Genomic DNA, 25,453 nt, shown 5'->3' with positions numbered 1-25,453 from the left:
GCATAGTGTCCACCAGCGATGCAGCCTTCAGTATAATGACAAAGACGATGATGCCCCCCTTAATGTGATGCCAGGGTAGCATCGGGGCGATAAACATACCTTGAAATGTGACTTTGGTTCTGCAGACAGGCACTGGCTGAGGCATTTGGCGCAGTGAGAAGGAAGAGAAATTTGCTCATTCCAGTGAGCGCATTCTCTGGCTATTCTAGGAGACCAGGAATCCCCAGCCCTGCTGGCTGAAGCTGGCTCCATTAGCCCTTGTAAAGTGCCATGTGACCTCAGCAGGACACCAGGCTTATTAGTAAAGCATAAATTCTGCAGGAATATTTCAGGACTGACTGCCATGCTAATGAATTTGTTGAGGAGACCTAAGAGTGCAGCTGACAGAACATATACAGATGTCAGTTCCTGCTGAGAGGAGTGTGGAAATATTCGCTATTACAGGCAGATGGACACAAATGGACATGGAGAGTTATATTAACACATGGAAGGGCAGGGATCTTCTTGAATGGACACAAATGTGTAACATGTTTGTGGCTCCCAATTAGACATACAGATATGTACATGGCTGTGCAGAATAGCACACAGAGGGTCACACAGCGGGCATTCCCTTCTGTGATGGGCACTGTGGCAGTGCAGTTTCTGGTTAAGCAGTGTGCATTTATGTATGTGGCTACACAGTAGCACGTGGACTTGAAAACTCAAGGAGAGAGGTATATAGATACACATGTATGCAGTGTACACCTGATATATGTAAAGATATGTTGTGGTTGTTTAGTTGCTAAGTCATGGCAACTCTTTGTGACCCCATGGACTAAAGCCTCCCAGGCTCCTCTGTCCATGGGATTCTCCAGGCAAGAATATTAGAGTGGGTTCCCATTTCCTTCTCCAGGGGATCTTCCCGACCCAAGGATTGAACCCATGTCTCCTGCATTGGCAGGTGGATTCTTTAGCACTGAGCCACCTGGGAAGCCCATATATACATATACATATATATATATACACACATATATGTATATGTATATGTATGTACATATGTATGTATAATATGTATATATATATATTTAAGAGTCCTTATACAGACTGACTTTTGGGCTTACAAATTGCATATGGGAATAGACGCTTGTGAACACTTCTAAATGAAGGGAATGTTCACAGCTATGGTCAACAGTGCAAGAGGCATGTATATTTGCACTCACCCAGTGGTGCACACCAGCATTCCCCTCGATTTATGCTCATATGCACCCATGCACATGACTCGTCACAGATGTGTCCAGATGTTCCATGTGTGTCCAGAATGCAGATGCTCACAGGTGCCTGTGGATGAACACTGATGTCCACAGTCTCAGAGCCCCCTGTGTACCCCAGTACCCACATGTCACTATGCAAATGACCGACCCCCCAAATTCCCCAGGGGTCCTGGCAAAATGAGATCTCAAAGCCAGCATAAGTGACCTTTTCGGACCCTTTTTAGAGAACCATGAAGGAGAAGACCCGAGTTACACGGGTGCAAATACAGAGCCCTGAGCCAGCTTCACTCAGACTGTCTTAGCTGAGATTCTCCCCTGTTTGACACCCCCTCCCATCAGGGCCAGTTATGGCCAATGCTCAGGTATGGCTTAGAGTGGCGCCCAGCACAGGTGGAGTTCAGTGTGTGTTAGGGACTATCTCTATCACTGAATAGAATCATCATTATGAATATTCTGTTTTTATTTTTTTATGTCTAAACTTTATTTTTTTAAATTAATTTATTTATTTTAGTTGGGTGCTAATTACTTTACAATATTGTAGTGGTTTTTGTCATACTGAATATACTTTTTTTAAAAAAATTATTTATTTATTTAGCTGTATCGGGTCTTAGTGGCAGCACAAGGGATCTTTAGCTGCAGCATGCCAACTCTCAGTTGTGGCATGTGGGGTCTAGTCCCTTGACCAGGAATGGAACCCAGGGCCCCTGCATTGGGAGCACAAAGTCTTAGCCACTAGACCACCAGGGAAGTCCCCTATTATGAATATTTTTGAAATGCAAAGAGATTCTTTATCCTCTGCATTTCAGTCCTGCCATTACCATAGTGTCCCAGTAGCCTTCCAGCTTCATCTGTTTCTCTCCTGCTCTGAGAGTCAGTCCTTTAAAGCCATGGTTTCCTCTCCTACTGTGCACTCTTCCCTGACATCTCTCTTCATTTTCATTTGCCTCCAAACATCACAGTTCCCGTCTGTCTGCCTGGGGATGGGTGGATGTCGGAGCATCTGTTTGGAATAAAAAGCCCCCTAATATGGCCCGGTGAAATAAGGGTTTTAGATAAAGAATACAGGGAGTCTCAGAAAAGGTAATAACTGGGGCTTCAGGGACTCGGGAAGCTGTCATTCACTCACTCATTTAGCAATTCAGTTAGGAAATATTCATTCTCCACCTACTAGGTGCCAGGTAGACAAGAAAGACAGGGTGTTTGCTCTCATGGAGCTGATATTTTAGTGGAAAGAGACCAGTAACAGGGCTTCCATGGTGACTCAGCGGTAAAGAACCTGCCTGCCAATGCAGGAGACACGGGTTTGATCCTTGGTTGGGGAAGATCCCACATGCTGTTTAGCAACTAAGTCCATGCATCACAACTATTGAGCCTGTGCTCTAGAGCCCGGAAGCCACAACTAATGAAGCCTGCGTGCCTTTGAGTCTGTGCTTGGCAACAAGAGAAACCAGCACAATCAGAAGCCTGAGCATCGCAATTAGAGAGTAGCCCCCCACTTGCTGTAATTAGAAAAAGCTTGTGCAGCAGCAAAGACCCAGCACAACCAAAAATAAAAATAAGTAAATAAATAAAATTATCATAAGAAAAGAGACTGGTGATAAATGAGAGATTATCAGCCAGTAACAGCACTGTGCAGATGTCAACTAGGGTGAAGGATGTGGTGGAGGTGGGGCTCCTATGGATTCAGGAGGAAACCCTCTTTTCTGTACCCACCTCTACTCTGAAGAGTCTTCATTTCTGTACTCCTCACTCCAGCCTGTCATAGCTGTGGTTTCTGTAGCCCCTGATCCGCCATGCATCTGCAGCACCAGGGCCCCACTGGCCCCTGTACCTTTTAATTGCCTTGACCTCCATGTTCCAACTCCATCTCCCTGGACTGGAGAATTTGTCTCTTTCAACTTGTATCAGGAATCCACTTGTCCAATATGTCAGACACCCTGGGTGCGTGGGGACATGTGGTTTGGAGGTCTCCCACTCAGTAGGGATTTACAAGTAGGAGTTTTCTCTTGGAAGGGTCACTGGGAAGAGAAACAGTGCTAGACATCAACACTCATTCACTCATGAATGCATTCACTCCACAAACTCTGACTGAACGTCTAGAGTCTCAGGTACTGTTGTAGGTGCTGAGACGCAGTTGTGAATTTGATGGGTCTACCTCAGTCTTGTGATGTGTATATTACATGGACACGCAACAAACATATAAGCAGATATACAAACAAGTTCGTTTTGGAGAGATAAGTGCTGTAATGAAGCTAATAAGTAAAAGAAAGTGACCAGAGAACTTCATTTTGTCAAGATACCAGGATAAGACTCTCTGGGGAGGTGACTTTTTTCCAGCTTTATTGAGATATAGTGGACATATAACATTGTGTAACTTTAAGGTGTACAAGAAGGTGATTTGATACACACGTGTATTACAAAATGATTTTCACTATAGAGTTAGTTAACACCTCCATCACCTCACATCATTACCATTTTTGTGTGTGTGAGGTGAGAACATTTAAGATTTCTCCCTTAGCAACTTTCAAGTATATGATACAGTGTTGGTAACTATTGCCACCATGCTGTACATTAGATCCCCAGAACTTATTCATCTTAGAAGTTTAAAGAGGTGACATGTCAACAGAGAGCTGACAGATGAGAAGGAGCCAGCCATGGAAAGAACTGGGAGAGGGAAGACCATTCTGGGAGAAGGAAGAGCATTCTGGCAAAAGAGTGTTCTGGGAAAGGGAAAGAACTGGGAGAGGAGCATTCTGGGAAAGGGAAAGAACTGGGAGAGGAGCATTCTGGGAAAGGGAAAGAACTGGGAAAAGAGCATTCTGGGAGAGGGAAAGAACTGGGAGAGGAGCATTCTGGGAGAGGGAAAGAACTGGGGGAGGGAAGAGCATTCTGGGAGAAGAGCATTCTAGGAGAGGGAACCACAGTGCAAATGCTCTGGCATGGGAATGAGTTTCATGCCTTCTGGAAAGAGGGCTGGGTGACTCAAGAGGAGGAGAGGACTAAGGTCTTACAGGTTGGCAGAGGACACTTCAGGCAGGGCCTCACAGGCCAAAGTCAGTTGTTGGGTTTTATTCTATTCTAAATACAACGAGAAACTGCTGGATAAGTTGCAGTGGAGAGGGGAGCCATGATCTGATTCACATTGTTTAAAGATCCCTCTAACTTCTGTGATGAGGAAAGGATACCAGTGAGTAAGCATGAAAGCAGGGAGATCAGGGAGGAGGTGACTGCAATGGTCCAAGCAAAAGCCAGAGGTGGCTGGGCTGGGAAAGAAGCACCTGGAAAAGTGACCAGTGGGCAGATTGGCACATTTCTTAGGGGAGAGCCATCAGGACTTGCTGATGGATCCGATTGATGTTGGGGGAGGAGAAAGTGAGGAACAGAGAAATGGGGTGATGTTTGGAGAGAACCAGAGACCTAGGAACCATTTCTAAAGGTCGGGGTGGGGATGGTGAATAGAGCAGACCAAATACCAGCTGGGTCACCCTGCCCATTAATAACCAGGAAGATATAAGGCCTGAATTTCCCTTCTAAGTTCTATGGAGGACATTTCATTCCCCAAGATTTACCCCCCACACTCCTTGGAGGGCCTGTTTTCTCTTGGTCATCCTTGCCTCTGACTTCCCACTTCTACAGAATTATTCTCCACTTTGCATCTTGTGCCTTTTGGTCTCTGTTCTGACCTTTACCTGGACTGAGAGCTCAGTCCTTGAGGTCATGGAGATTCTCAAATGCCAGAGCACATCACTCTAACTTGATCCTAAAAGCAGTGTGGCCATTTATCCAATCATTAATTTGTTCAACAAATAACCACTGAGGACTTACTATATGCCCTTCTTGGGGGATAAGATGGTGAGCCAAGCAGTGCACGGAGCTTCCTTCAAAACAGAAAGACAGGTGATGACCAAATTTCACAAATAAATATAAATGGCAGCTATGATAACAGCTTGAAGAAAGATTCTTGGTGTCAAAAGAGCCTCTAATAAGGGGATTTGATCTACTTTGGAAAGTCGGAGGAAGTAAGACCTGAGATCTGAAGCAGAGAGCAAAGGGTATTCTAGGCAGAGAGAATTGCTTATGCAAAGGCTCTGGGATGAGGCAAACAATATGGCAGACCAAAGATAGCCTTGGAAGGGAGAGGCAGTGTAGCATGAAAGCAGAGAAGTAAATACAGGGCAGGTCTGCAGGGCCTTGTGGCTGTGTTAAGGGGTTTTATCTGTATCCTAAGAATAAAAGGAATCTGCCAGTGAGGTTTTGGTTGGGAAAATGATATCATCAGTATGCATTATAAAAGTTCCCTACTCTCCTACACTGTTGGTGAGAATGAGCTGGTACAGCCACCGTGGAAAACAGTATGGAGATTCCTCAAAAAACTAAAAATAGAGTTAGCATATGATCCAACAACTTCACTCCTGGGCATATATCCAGACAAAACTATAATTCAAAAAGATACGTGCACCTCTATGTTCATAGCAGCACTATATACAATAGCCAAGACATGGAAACAACCTCAATATTCATTGACAGATGAATGCATAAAGACGATGTGGTACATATACACAATGGAATATTATTCAGCCATAAAAAGGAGTGAAATAATGCCATTTGCAGCCATGTGGATGGACCTAGAGATTATCATAGTAAGTGAAGTCACTCATAAAGAGAAAGACAAATACCATATGATATCACTTATATGTGGAATCTAAATATATGACACAAATGAATTTATCTGCAAAGCAGAAACAGAGTCACAGATATAGAGAACAAATTGTGGTTGCCAAAGGGGAGGGGCACAAGGGAAGGATGGATTGGGAGTTTGGGATTAGTAGATACAGGCTATTTTATATAGAAGGGATAAACAACAAGGTCCTACTGTATAGTACAGGAAAACTATATTCAGTATCCTGTAATAAACCATAATGGAGTAAGGAATATAAAAAAAAGGTTCCTGAGGCTCTCATGTGTGGAGTGAACTGGTAAGAGAAAGGGTAGATCAAGACAGATCAGACAGACTTTCTGAATTGTGAGGGTGGTATGGACCATTGAGTGATGATACAGCATGGAGAACCCTGCATGAGTTGTAAAAGTATCTAGGAGTTAAAGTCAACTAGACCAAGTGAGAGAGTAGAAATGGGGTTGGGGATAATGCCTGGGCATCTGAACCACTGGCTGGGGGTAGGGAAGGGGATAGAGAAGTTAACATAGGAATATGGATCTGAACTAGGTTCAGGAGAGAAGATTGCATTTCATTTTGAGCATTTTGAGACTGAGATGTTTTTGAGATGTCCAAGGGCCTTGGGTGAGGGGGAGGGGATCAAGGAGTCAGATATATATATGTATTTGTAGTTTTGAGGATGTACATGCATGCAAGTGATGATAGGAGATTTGGTAAGAGTAAGTACCCTCAGAGAAAGATCGAGGTAACGAGAGAGCCTAAGACTGAGTCTGGAGCACTAGTTCTCAGCTTGGAGGTGATTCTGCACCCAGGGAGACATTTGGCATTGTCTGAGGACATTTTGTTGTCACAGCTGAAAGGGGATACTACTGGCGTCTAGCGGGTAGAAGCCAGACATACTGCTGAATATCCTACAATGCACAGAATTGTTATCTGGCCACAATATCTGTCGTGCATAGGTTAACTTATCCTGATCTTGAGTAACATTTAATGACCAGGTGGAGGAAGATGAGTCTGCAAAGGAGATGCACTAGGGTGGGAAGGAACCATGCAAACGTGTGATGGCAGCCAGGGAAGGAAATGTATCAAGAAAGAGAGAAAGGTCAAGAGAGTTGAACCCTGATGAGAGGTCAAGAGAGATGGCAGACTGAAAAATGGCCATTGTGTTTAGAAACATGGAAGCCGTGGGTGGACTTGGCAAAAATCTGTGTCGGTGGTATGATGGGGTCAGAAACTAGACAGGAGCAGTGGAGGTGCTAGTTCAGGAAGTGAGGAAACGGAGGCAGTTAGTGTAGGCAACTAAAAAGGGAGGAGAGGAGTTGGAGACAGATGGAAGGAGGAGTCAAGTAAGGCGTTTTTTTTTTTCATAGGAGAGACTTGAGTTTATTTAAAAACCAATGAGAAAATTCTTTACTTACAAAACAGAAATGGATTCACAGACTTAGAGAACGAACTTATGGTTGCCGGGGGGGAAGAATGGGAGGAAGAGATAGTTAGGGAGTTAGGGATCGACACGTACACTCTGCTATATTTAAAATGAATAACCAACAGGGACCTACTGTAGAGCACAGGGAACTCTGCTCAGTGTTATGCGGCAGCCTGGATGGGACGGGGGCTTGGGGAGAATGGATGCATGTATACATATGGCTGCATCCCTTCGCTGTTCACCTGAAACTATCACAATATTGTTAATCAGCTATATGCCAATACAAAATAAAAAGTTTAAAATGAATAAGATAAATAGATAAATACAGATAAAAGAGATCATATAAGAAGGCAGAAGACTCTTGAGAGTCCCTTGGACAGCAAGGAGATCAAACCAGTCAATCCTAAGGGAAATCAACAGTGAATATTCATTGGAAGGACTGATGGCTAAAGCTGAAGCTCCAATACTTTGGCCACCTGGTGCGAAAAGCTGACTCATTGGAAAAGACCCTGCTGCTGGGAAAGATTGAGGGCAGGAGGAGAAGGGGACAACAGAGGATGAGATGGTTGGATGGCATCACCGATTCAATGGACATGAGTTTGAGCAGACTCTGGGAGATAGTGGAGGACAGGGAAGCCTGGCATGCTGCAGTCCATGGGGTTGCAAAGAGTCAGACACAACTTAGCGACTGAACAACAACAACATAAGAAGGCAGAAGAGGACAAAAGCAAGAAGAGCTGCATGATCTTTGAAACGAAGGGCAACTCCTCTATTGTAACAGGAGGGAGGGGCTAGAATGGAGCAAATATTTGTAAAATATGTCAGGGGAGAAGAGAGGTTCCACTTTATGGCTGTTATTTTCCCTGGGAGATCAGGGAACGTTGGAGGAAAGTGGAGACTAGCTTGAGCCTCCCAGTTTAGCTCAAGTTGCCCCATGACAGTGTGCAGGCATTCGTTCCCATGGTACACACCCATGAAGAAGGCCCTCTTCAAAGTCTGCTGCTGAGCTCCTAGCCTCAGATTGGGCCTGTGAGCCTAGAGAGAGATCAGATGGGGAGGGGGCATCCAACTCCAATGTTTATGAGTTAAGACTCATGATAGATTCTCGTAAACTCCCCAACTCTTGAAGATTAATGCTGCTTGTAATAGCTTATCAAGAAAGCCTTGCAATAATCCTTGAAAGACTCATAAAATCCACGCTGGTGAATTTTAGATAATGGCATTGGAGAGATAAAATCCCCCTACCCTCATTAATCATGGGACACACCAATCATTTGAAGTGGACATTCATTCAAGAGGCCTAAGCACTTGTTGGGGGAAGTGATCCATGAGTAAGGAGATGCTCAGAAAGAGGAAATGTCAGCTGTGGGTTTACCACCAATTGTTGAAAGTTGAGCTTGGGTAAGGGGGTGCTCAGATCCTGACATAGGCCTGGGGGAAGCTGGGTTCTGAGTCAGAACAGGCTTAACTCAGGTTCTGAGACTGGAGATTAATTCAAGTCCTGCAGAGCAGAGATATACCCATGAGGTCTTAAGATACTCTGTGGTTGACTCTGAGACACTCTAGGATCAAGCCCAAGCCCTGGATCAGCAAAGACTGAACTTCAGTCTAGGGATAGACCAAAGATAAACCTGGTCCTAGGAGACCTAGGAGCCCAGGAATGAACCCAAGCCCTGGATAAATCGAGGCTACAGTTCAAGCTTGAGATAGACAAGGTCAAATCCAGGTCCTCAGATGGACCAGAGTTGAACCTAAGTCCTGAGATGGACCAAGGGCTTCCCTGGTAGCTCAGATGGTAAAGAATCTTCCTGCAATGTAGGAGACCCGGATTCAATCCTTGGGTCGGGAAGATCCCCTGGAGAAGGAAATGGCAACCCACTCCACTATTCTTGCTTGGAGAATTCCATGGATAGCGGAGCCTAGCGGGCTACAGTCCGTGGGGTTGTAAAGAGTCAGACACGACTGAGCAACTTAATACTTTCACTTTCTTTCACTTCCCTGAGATGGACCAGTGCTGACCCCATATCCTGAGACCAGAGAAGAGGTTATGAGGCTAGAAAAAGAAAATGTGCTTCTCTTGGGGAAATTGAGGAGAGCAGGGATCTCCCTACCTGTTGAGCCACTTTGCTCAAACCATTGAGTACTGCTGATTAATGTCCATTGTAAATGACATAGCATGTCCCAGGACTAAATGAGGGGAAGTGAATTTTATTTTCCAATGCCAGGTCATCCTAGGACGTAAGTTGAAGCCAGCTCAGGCCCTTGAGCCCAGAAACATGTTCAGCAGAGCTGACAGCTTGGGAGTGCCCAAGGTGGCCATGCCTCCCTCCATTCTGACTGTGACCACTCTGATGGAGACTAGAGCGGTGCCTTCACTTCACACGGATTCATCACACACAGGGGGTCAATCCACACTGCTGCACAGACACACAGCATCCAAACCCATACATGTTCCTCAAACACACAGCAACACACTTTGCACATATATGCACATTGATACAGTAGCCGTATATAAATCCTTGCACACACACACACACACGGGCACAGGATGAATCACAAATACACTGCCAGCCAGCCAAGGCAGCGTGTTCAGACACAGCCTCCCACCCTACGATACTTTCATGTTTACAGCAATGCCACGACTCTAGGAGATGTGGTGTTCTCGGAGAACAGTGCCCCCTGGAGTTGTGCAGTGCAGTGCAATGCCTGGCCATTCACATTCACGTTATTTTTACCCACCTACAGAGTCTTGCACACTCTTACTCAGTCCCCATTTTATACACTTGTAGTATAGTTCCATACACTTGCTGATGCTTGCACACTTAGGCCTGTACCCGGCTACACACTCACGTGTGTTCTTGGCCACACAGACACAGATGTGCCACTCATCCATCTCACACACTCTCAGGCTCTGTGCCAGTCAGCGCAGGCAGGGCTGTACTGCGTAACACGCAGTCCCCAAATCTCAGTGGTTTAGCACAACCAAATGAGCAGTTGCTCGTGTTACATGCCGGTTGGCAGGGGTCTCTGCTTCATGCAGCCAACTGCTGGAGGCTTCTCATCTACATGCATTTCCACAGTTACTGAGGCAAGAATGTGGCAAATCACGCACTGGCTGTTAGAGCTCTTCCCCAGAGGTCACTTCCACCCACACGGCGTTGGCTAAAGGAAGTCCCAGGGCCACACTGGGGAAGTAAAGTCTTATCCTGAGCCCAAGAGAACTGCAAAATTTGTGAACACTTCTACCAGCTGCCACAGTCCATTTCACATTTGAAGAGATACTCACAGATGCAGGTCCACACACACACACACACAAACACACACACACACACTTTATTTCTTCCCTTTCGGACTAGTCTTTGGGACCTAATCCCCTCCATGGGACGGGACAGGAGGGGTTTGTCTCCAGAGCTCCTTTGTCTCATCGTACGTCTGAGGGGTCTCCTACCCCCTTCAGAGCTGGGGGGGGGGTCCCAGGGTAACAAGTTTCCAAGCCAGAGCTATCGTCAGAGCTGAGAAAACAGCACACACGCCTTCTCCGCCCCCAGGGTGGGCGGTATTTTTCCACAGACACTGGGGAAGAATAGTAATAGGCATTGAGAGATCTCCGTATTGGCTGAGAACCTTCCTCATCTTAGCAGCTGCATTGGAAGAGGAGCCCCGAGGGGAGAAGGAAATTCCAGAGAGAGCCCAGTCCTCTCCACCTACGCATCTTCTCTTGCCACCAGGACCCTCTCTTTCCCCTCTCACGGCCAACCCCACTGCTCCTCTGACTACTTGAATATTCTGAGGCAGGAAACTCATGAATATTTATAAGGGCCTGGCAGTGAGGGAGATAAAAAAAAAAAATTGGAATTTATGAACCAGGATCCGTCTATAAATAACAGGCCTGTGACTGGCGGGGCTCTTCCCTCACCCACCGCATTCCTTCGACTTCAGCTCCAGCTCCATCCAAGCCTCCGAGAGCTGTCCCTCCCCCCTTCACACACACACACATACACACATGCACACACACAGAGCTTGGTTGTGGATGCATGAATCCTCGTCCTCCTGTGCGCTGTCACACACACACATTCCCACACAGCTGAGCACGCACACATTCCCACCTATCTGGGATCTGCTCCGCTGCCTCCCTTCCACACACAGACACTCACATGCAAAATTTGCCGGAACATGTCCAGGCAGCCTCCTCTGGTGTTGGCGTCCGGACAGATCCCAGGCATTCGGGCTCTGACCAGCACACGCAACTCCGAATCCCATACAGTCACATACACACACCCAAAGAGATGCCTGTGGACCACTCTTGGACCCACCAAGCATGGCACTTCCCTTGACGGGTCTCAGTGTCCTCATCTCTGTGGGGGGGTTGCTGAGAGTCCCTGCCTCATAGGGTGTTGGGCAAGTTTTTTTTTTTAGCTGTCTCATGTGGCATGTGGGATGTTAGTTCCCTGAGCAGGGATCAAACCTGCGCTCCCTCCATTGGAATCATAGAGTCTTAACCACTGGACCTCCAGAGAAGTCCTACTGTGCAATTTTTTTTCTTTTGGATAGGAAAGTAGGATTTATTGGTGGGCATGAGTAGGTGGCTCAGTGGTAAAGAATCCACCTGCAATGCAGGAGACGTGGGTTCCAGCCTGAGATGAGGCTGACCCTGCTTAGTCTCCTCTCCCTGACCTGCCACCTGCAGTGGGTAGAAAAAGAAGGCATTAATGCTACCAGTGGGGCTTCACCAATGGCTCAGCGGTAAAGAATCTGCCTAAATGTAGGAGACGCAAGAGATGAGGGTTCGATCTCTGGGCTAGGAAGATCCCCTGGAGGAGGGCATGGCAACCCGCTCCAGTATTCTTGCCTGGAGAATCCTATGGACAGAGGAACTTGACAGGCATAGGGTCGAAAAGAGTTGGACATGACTGAAGTGACTTAGCACACACGCATGAGTAAGGTGGGGACAGCACCCAGGCTCTCATGAGCACAGGGCCCACCATTTGTCCAGGGGCCGTGATTAAGGATGTATTTGACCCCGCAGCCATCTGGAATGAGCCGCTTTTCTGCCACCATGTTTCCAAGTTCATCCACATTAAACTTACTAAATCCTCACTTCTTGGAGATGTAGATCTTCTGGCGGCCAGGGAACCAGAACTTGGCCCTGCGGAGGGCCTCAATCGAACACTCCTTGTTCTGCAGCTCGGTGCGGATGGACATTATGACCTGCTCAGTGTGGACCCTGGCCACTGTGCCCTGGGGCTTTCAAAGGCACTTCACACACCTGTCTGGAGGCTAGACTGGGGCTAGCATGCCATTCATGAATGTCCACTGGAAAGGACTGTCTCCAGGGTCCCTTAGGGCAACCTGTATAGACAACAGGCTGCCTACACTACCAAGGGGGCTGCTGTTTGCATCCATTGCACACTGGGCCCCCATGGGGAAAAGAGCACAGGTGGATTAATTGGCTGCAAATATGCACATTTTTTAAAATAACCAATGCATACCTGTGGTATGCAAGGTACTATTGTAGGCACTGGTGATACAGCAGTGAACAAAAACAGGTGAAGACTGCTGCCTGACATTCCAGAAAAGAAGAAAGATAACACACACAATTAATGCATAAGTGATGTAGTGTGTTGGAAGCTGATAAAGCAAAGAAGGAAATGGGTGGTGCTGAAACATTCGTTGTTCTGACAGGGGCGAGGTGGGGGTGCTGTCAAGGAGGCCTCTTGAAAGAATGACATTAAATAAAGGAAACGGAAGGACATTTTCCAGACAGAGGGAATAGTGGGTGCAAAACTTGATGTAGAAGAAGCGTTCCTGGGGTGTCGTAGGAACAGTGAGGAGGCCTGTGAGGCTGGAACAGTGAGTGAGGGGGAGCATAGAGGAGGAGAGGGCAGAGGGGTGACAGGGGCAGATTATGCAAGGCCTTGTGGGCTGTGGGAGAACTTCGCTATTTACAAGTGAGGGTGAGAGTCATAGAGGCTTCTGGTCAGAGGGAGAATATGATCTGACTTATGCTTATAGGCAGCCTCTAGCTGCTACAGGGGGGAGCGCATTGTGGGTGGCAAAACTGGGATCCAGGGGACCAGGGCAGAGGTGACTGCGCTAAGATGTCCATCCAGAGAGCAAAAAGTGCATAGATTCTGAGTGTAGAGAGGTAAAAGAAAAAGATGGGTTTCCCAGGTGGTGCTAGTGATAAAGAACCTGCCTACCAATGCAGGAGATGCAAGAGACGCGGGTTTGATCCCTGGGTTGGGAAGATCCCCTGGAGGAGGGCATGACAACCCACTCCAGTATTCTTGCCTGGAGAATCCCATGGACAGAGGAGCCTGGAGGGCTACAGTCCATAGGGTTGCACAGAGTCAGACATGACTGAAGCGACTTAGCACACACACACGCAAGAGAAAGAGACATTTAAAGTTGTTTCTAAGTGAATGCATTTAAAGGATTCACTCTTTATTTCCAGAAATGTTTATTGAGCACCTACTGGGTGCCAGGCGCTGTCTGGCTTGCAGATACAGCAACACACAAAGCGATAAGCATCCTTTGGATGCTGCCTTTGGAACATTGACAGCATCACAGGGGAGACAGACAAGAAACAAGATAAATTTTAATGTAGGGTCAAGGGGCAGTACATTTTATGCAATAAAATGCAGCAGAGCAAGCCTTGGAAAGTGATAAGGGGGCTGCACACCGTAGACTGGGTAGACCGGGCAGAATTGAGGATGCATTTTGAAGCGAGAGCTGTTCTCAGGATTAGCTGATGGATGGCATGTGTAGATGGAAATGATAGAACCTGGTGCCTGGGTTTTGTGAAGATGAGCTTTGAAGGGACATTCACATAAATACCCTCTCCTGCTGAATGTTCATTGTTTCTTCCCATCTTAGGTTGGGTTTGTGAGAAGCAGAACCCAAGACGGGGATTTGGAGCACATGACTAATTGTGAGTAGGGGGAGGGTTAAAGACAAGTGGGACCAGGAAAGGGGACTCAGGTACACTGGCTTGATCCACAAGGATGGGGGGAGCTCTGGAATGTAAATTTCATTGCTGAGAGGTGGGCTTTGGCATCAGTCAACCATTGGCTGCTCCTGGGGGTGGAGGAAGCATCTGAGGCATCTCAGGCATGTGGTAACTCCCGAAAGCCAAGGGCAGGTCTCCAGAGAAGGTCAGCAGTGCTAGCTCTGAGCTTCTACTCTCAGCATCTGTGGGGCGGGTGTGCCCCATTATAAGGATATCTGGGCAGAGCCCCAAGAACATCTACACCCCCAGGCTCTAACAAAGAGGGTCACGGGAACACCAGGCATTTATGCCAATCACAGCGCAGATGTCTGACACCAGAACCCGTTCTCAGCTCTCTTGCGATGAAAATCAGGCCAACTTGGCACCAGGGCTCCCCTGACACAGCTGAGATCCTTTCTGGATTCATTAACTGCTGGAGGCTCAGCCCTCTGCTTCCCAGACTTGCCTAGGAATTGCAGAAAGGAGCTGTGAGGAAGAGATACAGCATGGAAGCAGTTCTGAATAGCTCACCTCATTCTCCCACAGTCCCAGAGGAAGGTACTGCCATCACGCCCATTTGGCAGGTGCAGAAACGGTTGCACAGAGAAGTTGAATCACTTGCCAAGGTCACATAGCTAGAAACTGGAGGAGCCAAGATCTGAACTCAAGTCTTCATGGTCTGAGATCTTTGTGCTTCTGAGACACATTCAACTGCCTTAGATCCCATGTGTGTTAGTCACTCAGTCTCCAGGCAAGAATACTGGAGTGGAGTGCCATCTCCTTCTCCAGGGGATCTTCCTGACCATGGGATCGAACCCAGGTCTCTTGCACTGCAGGCAGATTCTTCACTATTTGAGCCACCAGGGAAGCCCACCTTAGACCCTATGTGTGTGTGCTGTGTGCTAAGTTGCTTCAGTCGTGTCTGACTTTTTGCAATCCCAAGGACAGTAGCCCTCCAGGCTCCTCTGTCCATAGGATTATCCAGACAAGAATACTGGAATGGATTGCCATTTCCTTCTCTAGGGGATCTTCCTGACCCAGGGATCGAACTCGTGTCTTTGGCATCTCCTACACTGGCAGGTGGGTTCTTTACCACTAGTGCCATCTGGGAAGCCCTTAGACCCCATGACCCCTTCGAAACTTGAAACCCCTGCCTTCACCTGAGAAGGGATGGGAAGAAGGGGGGAAATCTCTGAGAGAGTAGAATAGAGAGTGTGTGGAGGGTGGGAGAGAAGGAGGTCACCTGAAGGACTCAGAGTAGGTAGGAGGCATTCATTCATTCATTCATCCATGTCCTGATGATGCCTGCCTATTCTGTCCAGCATGTGCTGGTATTGGGGCCACAGCGGGAAAGAGCACCTAGTTCTGCCCTTTTAGAGCTCACAGCCTGAAAGGGCACGCAGACACTCACCCAGGCAAGAAAAGCTATGAGATATAAGAACCTTGTAAGAAGGGAGGGGTAGGGACTTTGGAGACACACACAGAGGGGACCTTGACCTGTCTGCAGAGATGGGGAAGCTTCTCAGGGGCAGTAACGTTTCAGAGGTGGCCTTCCCAGGTGGCTCAGTGGTAGAGAATCTGCCTGCCAATGCAGGGGATGCAGTTCGATCCCTGAGTCAGGAAGATCCCCTGGAGAAGGAAACAGCAACCACTCCAGTATTCTTGCCTGGGAAATCCCATGGACAGAAGAGCCTGGCAGGCTACAGTCCATGGGGCCAAAAAAGTCAGACATGACTTAGAGACTAAACAACTATAGTGTTTACTCTGAACCCTGAAGGATGCAGAGAGTTTGGACAGTCCTGGGGTAGCTGGTAGATGGCAGAGTAGAAACACCAGCCTCTCTACAGCGCCACAGAATTTGGTTCATAATTCCAGCTCTACTGCTTGATTTACAGAGCAAGCAGCACCACTTCAGGGTCTTAAAAATTATTGTACAAACATTTATTGAGCACCTGTAAAGAGAAAGTTGCTCAGTCATGTCTGACTCTTTGCGACCCCATAGACTATACAGTCAATGGAATTCTCCAGGCCAGAATACTGGAGTGGGTAGCCTGTTCCCTTCTCCAGGGGATCTTCCCAACCCAGAGATCGAATCCAGGTCTCCCACTTTGCAGGTGGGTTCTTTACCAGCTGATTGCCACCAGGGAAGCCCAAGAATACTGGAGTGGGTAGCCTATCCCTTCTCTAGGGGATCTTCCCAACCCAGGAATCGAACCAGGGTCTCCTGCATTGCAGGCAGATTCTTTACTAACTGAGCTATGAGGGTTATTGAGCACCTACTATGTGCCAAGTGCTATTCTAGGCACTAGGAACATGGTAGTTACCAAGGCATAAGGTCCTTGTATTTGTACACTTGTTCCCTAGAGGGTCAGACACTACACCAGCCAACAAGTATAGTTTGATATCTGCTGTGACAAATGCCAAGCAGAGAGTTGGGGACTGAGAAAGTCTCCTACATAGTTAAGAGTCACCTAAGTTTAATGTGGCTGATAAGGGACTAGTCTCCAAAATTTACAAACAGCTTATGATGCTTAACAGCATCAAAACAAACAGCCCACTCAAAAAATGGGCAGAAGATCTGAATAGACATTTCTCCAAAGAGGACATACAGATGGCCAACAGGCGCATGACAATATGTTCAACACTGCTAGTTATTCGAGAAATGCAAATCAGAACTACAATGAGATATCACCTCACACCAGCCAGAATGGCTATCATCAAAAAATCCATAAAGAACAAATGCTGGAGAGGGTGTGGAGAGAGGGGAACCCTCCTTCCCTGTTGGTGGGAAAGTAAATTGGTACAGCCACTATGGAGAACAGTATGGAAGTTCTTATAAAACTGAAAATAGAGCTACCAATGACCCTGCCATCCCATTCCTGGGGATATTCCAGAGAAAAACATGATCTGAAAGGATACATGCATCCCAGTGTTCACTGCATTGGCTGTTTACAATAGCCAAGACATAGAAGCAACCTAAATGTCCATGGATAGAGGAATGGATAAAGAAGGTGTGGTGTGTGTGTGTGTGTATTTATATTTATAATGGAATATTACTCAGCCCTTAAAAAGAATGAAATCATACCATTTGCAGCAACATGGATGGACCTAGAGAGTGTCATACTAAATGAAGTAACTCAGACAAAGGAAAAATATCATGACATCTCTTATATGTGGAATCTAAAAAGAAATGATACAAATGAACTTACTTACAAAACAGAAAGAGACTCACAGACTTAAAAAATGAACTTACGGTTGCCGGGGGGAATGGATAGTTAGGGAGTTTGGGAAGGTCATGTACCACTGCTGTATTCAAAATGGATAACCAACGAGGACCTATTGTATAGTACATGGAACTCTGCTCAATGTTATGTGTCAGCCTGGATGGGAGGTTTAGGGAAGAATGGATACATGTATATATATGCTGAGTCCCTTCACTGTTCACCTGAAACTACCACAAGATTGTTAATCAGTTATACCCCAATACAAAATAAAAAATTTAAAGTTTGAAGAAAAAAAGTCACCTAAGTTTTAAAGTCACCTCCTTGGGGAATTTCCCAGTAGCCCAGTGGTTAAGACTCCATGCTTTCATTGCCAAGGGCGTGGATTTGATCCCTGGTTGGGGAATTAAGAGCCTGTATGCTGCATGGTGTGGCCAATAAAATAAAAGGAAAATTCAACAAGAAAAATTAAAAAAATTTTAAAAAATCACCTCCTCAAGGAAGCTGTCCCTGATTACCTCCCTTAAAGAAGAATCACTGTTCCTTCAAAGACTTATTATTGTGAGGCATAAAATGGGACAGTTGACCAGAGCAGAATTTAGAGAGAGGTGGCCTGGACCCTGAGTTAGGTACCCTTACCTTGCTCCTGGTATCTGAGGGAAATTGACCCCTGAAAACTACATTTCCCATATTCCATTGCTCACTGGCTTCCTGTTAGATTTGGCCAATGGGAAGCCGTGGTAGGAGTTGAAGGTGGGAGGAAGAGTGAAGTCAGAGGATTTCTGTCCCTGTTTCTTAGCTGCAGGCAGTGATCTTGTGTCCCCTCCTTGGGTCCAGCTCTAGTAACCCCCTTTGCCCTGCCAACCTTGCAGCTTATTATAATTGCTATTCTTCTGATCACTTTACCTTCCCCACCTCCCTCATCCAGCCCTTCTGAGACCTTGGCACCACACTCCCCACACTAAATTTTCTCCATGGAACCATCTAGCATGGCTACTGTCTCCCAGCAGACTGATGGCATGTCAGGTTTTGTTACTTTCCTTCCTGACCTTTGTCTTAGGACACCCCCTACATCCCACAACTGTTGTGAGATATGAAAGGGGACAACCCTATCAGGGGGTGACCTTCCACAGTTCTGTTTTTTCTTTAATATTGTTTTGTTTTTGCTGTGATTACTTTTAGGATTATCTTTAATTTATGTCAAGGGATGTGTGTGTGTATGCTTAGTTGTGTCTGACTCTTTGCAACACCAAGGACTGTAGCCCACCAGGCTCCTCTATCCAGGGAATTTTCCAGGCGAGAATACTGGAGTGGGTTGCTATTTCCTACTTCAGGGGATCTTCCCCACCCGGGGATCGAACCCAAGTCTCTTGCATCTCCTACATTGACAGGCGGATTCTTTACCATTTCACCACCTGGGAAGGCCTCCGCCTTTTTTAAATTAATTAATTTGGCTGCACTGGGTTGCAGGATCTTTCATTGCAGCACATGGACTCTCTAGTTGTGGTGCGTGCATTCAGTAATTGCATGGGCTCAGTTGCTCTTAGTTCTGAGATCAGGGATCAAACCCATGTCCCCTGCATTGCAATGCAGATTCTTAACCACTGGACCACCAGAGAATTCTCCTTCCACAGTTCTTATCACTCATGGTTTGAAGCTCTGTGTGCCACTCACCTCCACTACAGTCCTAAGAGGTGGGTGCTGCTGTTGATCCTGTTTTAAAGATGGGAAGCTGAGGCACAGTGAGGTTCAAGTTGCTTGCTGAAGGTCACGTGGCTAGGAGGTGGCTCTGGGAATTTCCTCAGGCATGGACGTGCATGCATAGTGCCTCCCAGGTGGCTCTAGTGGTAAAGAACCTGCCTGCCAGTGGAGGAGATGCAAGAGACTCGGGTTCAATTCTGGGTTGGGAAGATGCTACGGGGAAGGAAATGGCCACCAACTCCAGTATTCTTGCCTGGAGAATCCCATGGACAGAGGAGCCTGGCAGGCTACAGTCCATAGGGTCGAAAAGAGGCAGACACGACTGAAGTGACTTAGCATGCACGCACGCACATGGATGGCACTTGGCAAGGCTGGTGATAATGTTAGCCATTCCATATGAAGCCGGATCTCTGGTGAATGCAAGTGATGCTGAAACTTCACTTTGGACGAACGTAGGAGCCAGCGGCCACAATGCATGCTGATTGAAGGCCATTCCGAGACCCGCCACCTGGCAGAACAATCCCCGGGCTCCTGCTGGCTCCTGTCCCAGCCCTGGAGGAGAAGGGGCAAAGGGCCTCTCTATAGCAGCTTTGGCTGGGAGCAGCTGCTTCGTGCTTAGCCAGGATCGATTTCCCTTCAAGTGGCCCATTCTCGCTAACAAAGGGCTCCGGTGACCCTGGTGGCCAGCACTGCCTCCTCCCCTTTCTGAGCGGAGGATGTGCCTCATGGCTGGGGCTGTTTTCTCTGAGATCTATTTCTTTGAAAGCTCTGGAAAACTCCAAAGCAGGGGCTGAGTCAGCCCCCTGATGTGCTCAGTTGAATCTTGCTGGTAGATTTTTCTGCCTCTCTGTCTCACCCTGGCTGATCCACCCTCAACGATCTTCCTGACCAGACCTTTTCCCTGCTCACACGTGGTTATGGGCTGAACAATTCTCCCCCTCCTCCCTCCTGCAAACAGATTCATATATTTGTTTTGTTTTGTTTGTGGCTGTGCTGGATCTTTGTGCCTTCCAGCTTTCTCTAGTTGCGGTGCTCAGGATTCTCATTGTGGTAACTTCTCTTGTTGTGGAGCGCAGGCTCAGTAGTTGCCCCTTGGCATGTGAAACCCTGGACCAGGGATTGAAACTGTGTCCCCTGCATTGGCAGGTTGATTCTTAATCCCTGGACCACCAAGGAAGTCCCACATTAGTACTATTCTTAGTGCTGTAGTACAAGTGGGGAAATGGAGGCCCAGAGTGGTTAAGTCATTTGCCCAAGGTCACACAGCAGAGCTGAGAGTGGAACTCAGGCAACCTGGCTGCAGAGTTGGCACCCTAAATGACCATGCTCTGTTGCCTCACCTTGGCTGGGGGAACTGAATGCCCATCTTTGAAACCCTGGAATATGTATCCAAGGTGTAACCAAATGATCAAAGCTTTGGACCCCAAATTAACTTGCCACCCCCAGAGGTGCCCATGGAGCCTCCGGAAGTCAGTTTCAGACAGTGCTGATGCTTGGCTGTCCCTGTGAATTATTAGCCAGCAGATCGTCACCTCCTGACTGCACTGTCCAGCCTTTAAGGCCTCCCTCCTTTCATCCCTTGCCCAGTAGCCTCATAGCAAATGCCTCCATTTTGTGCCAGGGCATCCCTGGCTCCTAGTGTGAAATTTCTGAGCCAGCCACGGAAGATCAATTTCCCCCATGACGACCTTTTGCACACACCGCCGCATTGATTTCAGGAATCCAACTTCAGCCAATGGGCCCATCCCCCATAGCGGGGGCTGTTAGTGGCAAATTTATGCCCAGGCCAGAAATTGAATTCCTGTAAGTCAGGAGAAGTGTCAGAAAAGCTCACCCAGGCTCATTTTTACTTCTGACAAACTTTGGGCGAGAGATTAAACCTGGCTTGGTGTCTTTCAGCTGCAGGGACCACGGCTGTGGGGTTGGTGAGGGGGAGCAAGATGACCTCGATGTGTACATTTTTCTTCCATTCCCTGGCTTCACCTTGGCCTTCCAGAGCTGAGGAATAAAAAAACAGCCAGACTCCCAATTCCTGCCTGGCTAAAGGGCATTCCCATTTCTGACTAACTAATGTTAAAAGGGGCATGCTGTGTGTACCCAAAGGCAGGTCTCTTGGTCCCCGTGGCAAACATGGAGCCATTCAGAGGCATGGGAGATAAAACTGCTAATTCACTTCTGGGTTTCCCAGGTGGCTCAGTGGTAAAGAATCTACCTGCCAATGCAGGAGACACAGGTTCGATTCCTGGGTTAGGAAGATCCCCTAGAGAAGGAAATGGCAACCCAGTCCAGAATTCTTGCCTGGGAAATCCGATGGACAGAGGAGGCTGGCGGGCTGCAGTCCATGGGGTCACAAAGAGTCAGACACAATTTAGCAACTAAACAACAGCAATAACAATTCATCTCCATCACCAGTCATGCCACTTTTTGTACCAGGTCCTGAGGCTGCTTCAGCCTCGGCAAACTTCGCAAGGTTCTTCTAATTAAGCTTCCTTGGGCTATGACAGAGAGGACATCAAAGTGTGGATAATTCCATAGGTCCCTCACCCCTCCACTCCGCCCCTGCCTGAAGGCTGGGGAGGGAGAAACAGAGAAATCAAATGATAGCACTGGCAAGGAAGAAACCCCTGTCTTGCTAGAAAGATCTCTCTCACTTGCCTTTAAAAATGAGACATCTGATGCAGACGTAGCCACTTCCCTTTGGTACAAAAGCCCCTAAATATTAAAGAAATGAATCCTTGATGTCTACAAAGAAAGGATCAAAAACGAACCTTTCTGAAAGGAGAAGAGCTTTTATTTCTCTGTGAACTTTTCTAGATCTAGCCTCTGGCAGGAATGCCTGTGGAACACAGTGCGGAAGATAAAGAAATAAATGACTGTCATTCATGTGTTCATTCATTCAGGAAGTGTCTGTGCAGCAGCTACTGTGTGCCAGGCATCGGGCTGGGAGCCAGGGAAACCTCAGGGAGAAATTAGAACCTGATTCCTGCCCCATCAAAGCCAGTGGGACCTGCTACAGAATCTCTGACCAGCAGTCCTCAAAACTGCCAAGGTCATGAAAATCGAGGAAAGATGGAGAAACTATGACAGACCAGAGATTAAGGGGGTGCTACAACTAAATGCAATGTGGGATCCTGGATGGGAGTCTGGACCAGAAAAGGGACATGAGTGGAAAAACTGGTGTGTGTGTGCTCAGTCGTGTCCGACTCTTTGTGACCCCATGGACTGTAGCTCGCCAGGCTCCTCTGTCCATGGATTCTCCAGGCAAGAATACTGGAGTGGATCGCCGCTTCCTTCTCCAGGGGATCTTCCTGACCCAGGGATCAAACCTGGGTCTCCTGCATTGTAAGCAGATTCTTTGTTGTCTGAGCCACCAGGGTACCCCTGGAAAAACTGGAGGAATCTGGATAAAGTCTGGAGTTTAATGAGTGATGCACCTGAACTGGTTTCTTTGTTGTGACAAGTGTCCCATGAATATGTAAGAGGTTAGCAACAAGGGAAATTGGGTGAGGGATGTATGGAAGCCCTCTCTTTACAACTTTTTTGTAAATCTAAAATCCTTCCACTATAGAAAGTTTATTTTTAAAAAGTCAGCAGGAAGGACTTCCCTGATGATCCAGCGGTTAAGACTCCACTCTTCCAATGCAGAGGGCAAGGGTTTGATCTCGGGTCAGGGAACTAAGAGCCCATATGCCTCACGGTGTGAGTGCGTGCTAAGTCGCTTCAGTTGTGTCCAACTCTGCGACCCCATGAACTGTAGCCTGCCAGGCTCCTCTGTCCAAGGAATTCTCTGGGCAAGAATACTGGAGTGGGTTGCCATTCCCTCCTCCAGGCAATCTTCCCAACCCAGGGACTGAACCCACATGTCTTACATCTCCTGCACTGGCAGGTGGGTTCTTTACCGCTTGTACCACCTGAGAAGCCTGAATAAAATAATATATAGAAAGTTAAAAAGTCAGCAGGGGACATGAGACAGTTCTAGAACAGTGCTGTTTCCATTTTTTGTTGTTCAGTCGCTCAGTTGCGTCTGACTCTTTGTGACCCCATGGACTGAAGCATGCCAGGCTTCCCTGTCAATCACCAACTCCCGGAGCTTGCTCAGACTCATGTCCATTGGGTCGATGATGCCATCCAACCATCTCGTCCTCTGTTGCCCCCTTCTCCTCCTGCCCTCAGTCTTTCCCAGCATCAGGGTCTTTTCCATGAACTGATATAAAAAACTCCCACTGACTGGACATTCACAATGTACTGCACACTGTGACTAACTCTTGACATGTACTAATTCATTATTTTGACAAGGATTTTGAGAAGCCTGGCCATTATGATCCCAACTTTTAGATGAGGAAGCAGAGGGGTGAAGAAAGGCACATAGGGGTTAAGCTACTTGCCCAAGGTCACACAGGAAAGAGTAGATCAGAATTGGGGCTGAAGCAGCCTGTACTGATGAACTCTATAGCCGCCTATTCATGCACAGGTATTTACTGAGCAGCTAAGGTGTCTTAGAGGCTGGTAAGAGAAACAGAACTCTTTTAGGGCTTTCAGGGATCTTAATTCAGGCAATTGGTTTAGTTTTATTTGTTTATTTTTTGGCTGCTTGGCATGCAGGATCTTAGTTCCCTGACTAGGAATTGGACCTGCATCCCCTGCATTCGAAGCTCGGAGTCTTAACCACTAGACCACCAGGGATGTCTCTTTGCATGCCATCTCTCTGCCGAGGGCATGCAAATACGTATCTTCAGCCAAACCCTCTCTTTTCCTCGCCCCAACTACCTAACTTGGCATTTCCACGTGGAGGTGGTCAGAGTCCTATGGACTCTGTCTTTATTTTTTATTTTTTTGGCTTTGCCGAGCAGCATGCAGGATCTTGGTTCCCAGACCAGGGGTCAAACCTGTGCCCCCTGCAGTGGAAGCTCAGAATCTCAACCACTGGACCACCAGGGAAGTCGCAGGCTGTGCTTGTAAAACACAAGAATCTGCCCATTTTCTGTCTCCATTCCATCTGCCCTGGGGCAAGCCCTCACACCAGAATGACTTTGGGGTAAGCAGCATGTTCAAAGGCCCTGGGGTGATAAAGAGCTCAGGAGGATCTGGGGATCTGAAAGGAAGATGGTAAGACTCAGGAGACTCAAGTGAGAGTCTGCTTCTTCCCAGAGGGGTCTTCTCAAATAGGGTGTTCTTGAGGGCTGGAGACAGAGAAGAACTTGTCCTCTGTCGAAGCAAGCTGGTATGAGGACTGGAGTGGCCCTTGTATGGTAGCCTGGATGCAGAGCTCTGCCCATAAACCCTACTCTTGGGGCTATCCGTGGGGATCCGAGGTGATTCCAACAGTCTGGGCCACACTCCAAGGGAATGGACTGTGTTTGTAAATTTTTGCACAAGGCAAGCCCTCTCCACACCTTCCCTGGACCCCAAGGAGGGCAGTCAGTCAAACTCAGAGACCTGTGTCTCTTCTCATCTCTCCCTAGAAAGTCTGTTCCATTCATTATTGGCCCCCATTGGCACTGTAATGGCAGAGCCTAGGATCCAGGAATATGTGTGTGGACTGGGGTCCAGGGGGCACTGGGGGTCTTCTGCCATGGCTTGGGTGGCTTCAGAGGGGAAGAGGTTGTGTGTGCCAGCCTGAATAGCCTCTCAGGGCAAGAGGGGTAATCTGCATTGGAAGGATATGAAAGAATAAATGAATCAGGGGCTTCCCTGGTGGCTCAGTGGTAAAAAATCTGCCTGCCAGTATGGGAGATACAGGTTTGATCCCTGATCTGGGAAGATCCTACATGCCTTGGAGCAAGTAAGTCTGTGTGCCACAACTACTGAAGCCTGCATGTCCTAGAGCCTGTGCTCTGCAAGAAGAGAAGCACCACAATGAGGAGCCTGCACAGCTCAGATAGAGAGTAGCCCCTGCTTGCTGCAACTATAGAAAAGCCCACACAGCAACGAAGACCCAGCACAGCCAAAAGTAAATAAATAAGATTATATTTTAAAAAAAGAATAAATGAATTGGGAATTCCTGCTGGTTCAGTGGTTGAGACTTGGCATTTTCACTGTCGAGGGCCAGGATTCCATCCCTGGCGGGGGAACTAAGATCCTGAAAGCTAAGTGGTGCGGCAAAGAAAAAAAAAGAATGAATGAATGAATGAATGGATTTACAGCCGCCCCCCTCCCCACATCCCATCCCAGCACCTCCTTCGGCCACAGGCT

At 47.4% G+C, this 25,453-nt stretch overlaps 1 protein-coding gene and 1 non-coding gene across 4 annotated transcripts in view; one reads left to right on the top strand and one right to left on the bottom strand.

Annotated features, from left to right (window-relative positions):
- OLFM2 (olfactomedin 2) overlaps positions 1 to 25,453 on the top strand; it is a 74,162-nt gene that overhangs the window by 30,780 nt on the left and 17,929 nt on the right. Inside the window, exon 2 of one of the 3 annotated variants that reach the window (XM_081498136.1) lies at positions 2,857 to 2,898. The exons of the other annotated variants lie outside the window; for them this stretch is intronic. Within the exon in view, the coding sequence (XP_081354262.1) occupies positions 2,857 to 2,898 (42 nt within the window). The remainder of the gene's footprint in view (positions 1 to 2,856; positions 2,899 to 25,453) is intronic. 3 annotated transcript variants of the gene reach the window in all.
- On the bottom strand, positions 12,673 to 12,807 carry LOC145511813 (small nucleolar RNA SNORA70). Its single transcript, XR_014058188.1, has one exon. It is a non-coding gene; the product is annotated as a small nucleolar RNA SNORA70 (small nucleolar RNA).

Source organism: Giraffa tippelskirchi, chromosome 6, assembly GCF_054371585.1.
Source record: "Giraffa tippelskirchi isolate mGirTip1 chromosome 6, T2T-mGirTip1v1.2.pri, whole genome shotgun sequence".
Classification (NCBI taxonomy): domain Eukaryota; kingdom Metazoa; phylum Chordata; class Mammalia; order Artiodactyla; family Giraffidae; genus Giraffa; species Giraffa tippelskirchi.
The sequence above is the reverse complement of the archived record's forward strand: the minus strand, read 5'-3'. Positions and strand labels throughout refer to the sequence as shown.